Raw genomic sequence first — 4427 nt, forward strand, 5'->3', positions numbered from 1 at the left:
AACTCCCACTTATTTATGGTCCTAATTACTAATGTAAGAACTAAAGAGATCAAGGTGGATCCTCCCTTAGGCCGTGGCCTTCCTTAAGCTCTTCATTAAGACTTATGCAAATTAAAGCCTTCTCTTCATGCTTGGTCCCATTTGCACTTGTTTCCATGATAGAAAATATGAGTTGCCGAAGTGCTTCTTGGGCCTTTTTGGTTTTAGCTCTAGTCATAGGTCCTCCTAAGCCATGTAAAGGGTCTTCAATGATGTTATGTCCCAATGGGTTTACATCATCCCCTCCTTCTTCGAAAGAATTCGACCTCGAATAAGCATTTTCATCACCTGTATCAAAAAAAGTTAAGTCAGCCACATTGAAAGTAGCACTAATATTTCCATACTCACTAGGCAAGTCCAATTTGTATGCATTGTTGTTTATCCTTTCCAAGACTTGAAAAGGGCCGTCCCCTCTAGGTTGAAGCTTTGATTTCCTTTGAGATGGAAATCTTTCTTTTCTCATATGGATCCAAACCCAATCTCCTGGTTCAAAGATGACTTCCTTTCTTCCCTTGTTGGCTGATCTTGCATAACTCTCGGTTCTCTTCTCAATTTGTTCCTTCACCTTCTCATGTAGCTTCTTCACATACTCAGCCTTGGCTTTACCATCTTTATGTTTCAACAATGATGTACCTGGAAAAGGTAATAAATCAAGGGGAGTTAGTGGGTTAAAACCATAAACAATTTCAAATGGTGAATGCTTTGTTGCACTATGAGTTGCCCTGTTATAGGCAAACTCCACGTGGGGAAGGCACTCTTCCCATGCATTTAAGTTCTTCCTTAGGACAGCCCTCAACAAGGTAGAGAGTGTCCTATTGACCACTTCAGTTTGCCCATCTGTTTGAGGATGGCATGTGGTAGAGAAAAGAAGCTTTGTGCCAAGCTTTCCCCAAAGGGTTCTCCAAAAGTGACTTAGGAATTTGGCATCCCTATCACTCACTATGCTCCTTGGTAAGCCATGTAGCCTTACCACTTCTTTGAAGAATAACCCTGCAATATGACAAGCATCATCAATTTTTTTGCAAGGTATAAAATGAGCCATTTTAGAAAATCTATCCACTACAACAAAAATTGAATCTTTGCCACTCTTAGTTCGTGGTAAAGCAACCACGAAATCCATGGATAAGTCTATCCATGGTGAATCAGGGACGGGCAATGGAGTGTAAAGTCCATGAGGCATGGCCTTGGACTTAGCCCGTTTGCAAGTAATGCATTTTTCACATAAAAGTTGAACATCACGCCTCATATGAGGCCAATAAAAGTGATCATGCAATATATCAAGGGTCTTTTGGGAACCAAAATGACCCATCAGCCCCCCTTCATGGGCTTCTCTCAACAGTAAATCCCTTACAGAACTCTTAGGGATACAAAGTCTTTTATCTTTAAAAAGAAACCCTTCATGCCTATAATAACCCTCATGGGCTGAATTCATGCACTTGGCATAGTGTGTAGCAAAATCAGGGTCATGTTCATACAAGCCCTTCACACATTCGAGACCTAAGAGCTTGGTCTCTAAGGTAGCAATCAAAGCATGCCTTCTTGATAAGGCATCAGCTACCACATTAGCTTTTCCCTTTTTGTGTTTAACCACATAAGGGAATTGCTCCAGAAATTCCACCCACTTGGCATGTCTTTTGTTTAGCTTGCCTTGCCCCTTTAAATATTTAAGTGATTCATGATCACTATGAATAACAAATTCCTTGGGCAGTAGATAATGTTGCCAAGTTTGTAAGGCCCTCACTAGGGCATATAGCTCTTTATCATATGTAGAGTAGTTAAGGGCAGCCCCCCCTAACTTCTCACTAAAATAGGCAATAGGATGCCCATCTTGCATTAGCACAGCCCCAATTCCAACATTTGAAGCATCACACTCAATTTCAAAGGATTTTGTAAAATTTGGTAATCTCAAAATTGGAGCGTGTGTGAGCTTCTCCTTAAGCCTTTTGAAGGCTTCTTCTTGCTTATCACCCCAATGGAACCCCACATTCTTTTTGACCACTTCATTTAGAGGTGCAGCCAAGGTACTAAAGTCCTTGACAAACCTTCTATAAAAACTTGCAAGGCCATGAAAACTTCTCACATCCGTGGTGCTTTTTGGAGTGGGCCATTCTTGGATAGCCTTTATCTTTTCAGGATCTACGTGTACCCCATTAGAACTGATTATGAAACCAAGGAATATCACGTGATCAACACAGAAGCTGCACTTCTCAAGGTTGGCGTATAGCTTCTCTTTCCTTAATATAAGCAAAACACTTTTTAGGTGTTCATAATGTTCATCAAGACTCTTGCTATATATTAGGATGTCATCGAAGTACACCACAACAAATTTTCCAAGGAAATCCCTTAGAACGTGGTTCATCAGCCTCATAAATGTGCTTGGCGCATTGGTTAAGCCAAAAGGCATTACCATCCACTCGTACAAGCCATATTTTGTTTTGAAGGCTGTTTTCCACTCATCCCCTTCTCTAATCCGAATTTGATGGTACCCACTCTTCAAATCCACTTTTGAGAAGATGCAGGCACCATGTAATTCCTCTAAGAGATCATCCAATCTAGGAATGGGATGTCTATATTTGACCGTGATGTTGTTCACGGCCCTACAGTCAGTGCACATCCTCCAGGCTCCATTTTTCTTTGGAACTAGGATGACTGGGACTGCACAAGGACTTAGACTTTCTTGAACCCAACCCTTGTGCATAAATTCCTCGACTTGTTTTTGAATTTCATTAGTCTCTTGAGGATTGCTCCTATAGGCAGGCCTATTGGGCAATGATGCACCAGGAATCAAGTCAATATGATGTTCAATGCCCCTTAAAGGTGGAAGTCCACTAGGGACTTCTTCAGGGAATACATCATTGAACTCATTCAAGAAGTCTTTCAAATTTTGAGGCATAGAAGCCTTATCAATAGCCGTGCTATTTAAGCAAAAACTTTGGCACAAAAGTAAGTACATGGGCTGCCTTGTGACTAGGGCATGCTTTACTTCACTTTTTGTGACAAAGTAGCTTTTCTTTTGATCCTTTCGATCATTCTTCTTGACTTGGCTAGAGTCTATGGTTTCAGCCGTGACCTCCTTTTTCTCTTGGTCAATCTTTTCTTTCAGCCTACGCTGATCATCACTCACTTGTTTTGGGGACAAGGGTGATAAGACCATTTTATGATTATTATGCATAAATGTGTACTTGTTAGTACGCCCTTCATGGGTAGCATTTTTATCATATTGCCATGGTCTTCCCAATAGCATATGGCTGGCCTCCATGTTGACCACATCACATAGGACTATGTCCTCATATTTTCCAATGGAAAAAGGGACCTCAACTTGCTTATTCACGACCATCTCCCCCACATCATTAAGCCATTGCAGCCTATATGGTGTTGGGTGTGCCTTGGTGATAAGCTTCAATTTAGACACCGTTCTTGTGCTAACCACGTTAGCACAACTTCCTCCATCAATGATGAGGGTACATATGTTACCTTGTACAAGGCAGCGAGCATGAAAAATGTTTTCTCTTTGACTTTCCTCATGATTTCGGTTTTGACTCCCAAGGAGCCTCCTAACCATGAGTAGGTCTCCATCGGGCATATTAAGATCACCCTCATTGTCATGTTCTTCATCACTAGCTGACTCAGATTGGGACTCAATGTCCCCATTTAGAACCATCATAGTTCTTCTTGTAGGGCATTGAGACGCAATATGGCCACGCCCCAAACATTTAAAACATTTTATATCACGGCTCCTTTGATTTGGATCAAGGGGCTGCTTACCTTGGGACTTGGTTGTCCCCACGGCTTCTTTAGAACTAGGGACAATTTCTTTTGTTGCATTGCCCTCCTTCTTGGTTTTGTCTTTCCAAGTATTTGATGGATACTTGGTTGCTGAATTAGAGGAGTACTTAGACTTCCTCCTCTTGATTTGTTGCTCTACCTTGATGGCCTTTTGGACAAGGTCATCTAACTCAACATATGGTTGAAGCTCCACAATATCCTGAATTTCAGGGTTCAACCCATGTAGGAACCGAGCCATTGTAGCTTCTCGGTCCTCATGGAAGTTGGACCTAAGTAAGGCCAGCTCCATCTCCTTGAAGTATTCATCAACCGATTTGTTACCTTGAGTTAGTCTTTGCAATTTGTTATGCACATCTCTTTGGTAGGAACTTGGAACAAACCTTCTCCTCATCACCCTCTTCATCTCCCCCCAAGTATTTACTACTTCCTCACCATACCTCCTCCTCTCCTTTTGGATCTGGTCCCACCACACCATAGCATATTCCTTAAATTCTAGGGCAGCAACCTTTACCTTCTTTTCCTCACTATAGTGTTGGCATTCAAACACTTGTCCCATATTTAACTCCCACTCATGATAGGCCTCAGGGTTATTAAGTCCTAGG

General features: G+C 41.7%; 1 protein-coding gene across 1 annotated transcript; it reads right to left on the bottom strand.

Annotated features, from left to right (window-relative positions):
* Positions 1-323: 323 nt before the first annotated feature.
* On the bottom strand, positions 324-4381 carry LOC109341792. The gene is made up of 6 exons (XM_019579763.1): positions 3248-4381; positions 2654-2899; positions 1575-2206; positions 673-1442; positions 384-519; positions 324-327 (listed from the first exon to the last, which is right to left on the bottom strand). Exons 1-6 carry the CDS (start codon positions 4379-4381, stop codon positions 324-326), a joined length of 2922 nt encoding a protein of 973 aa, XP_019435308.1.
* Positions 4382-4427: the final 46 nt, after the last annotated feature.

Source organism: Lupinus angustifolius, unplaced genomic scaffold (genome assembly GCF_001865875.1).
Source record: "Lupinus angustifolius cultivar Tanjil unplaced genomic scaffold, LupAngTanjil_v1.0 Scaffold_662, whole genome shotgun sequence".
Classification (NCBI taxonomy): domain Eukaryota; kingdom Viridiplantae; phylum Streptophyta; class Magnoliopsida; order Fabales; family Fabaceae; genus Lupinus; species Lupinus angustifolius.

What these genes read in the sequence shown, in the direction of transcription:
- LOC109341792 (XM_019579763.1), bottom strand. Translation starts at nt 4,381, where the DNA reads ATGGGACAAGTGTTTGAATGCCAACACTATAGTGAGGAAAAGAAGGTA. An exon ending in AGAAAAATGGAGCCTGGAGG is followed by an intron (nt 2,207 to 2,653) that starts ATGTGCACTGAC and finishes ATATTCCTTGGT; the next exon opens with TTCATAATCAGTTCTAATGG. An exon ending in TGATTTATTACCTTTTCCAG is followed by an intron (nt 520 to 672) that starts GTACATCATTGT and finishes TTGAACCAGGAG; the next exon opens with ATTGGGTTTGGATCCATATG.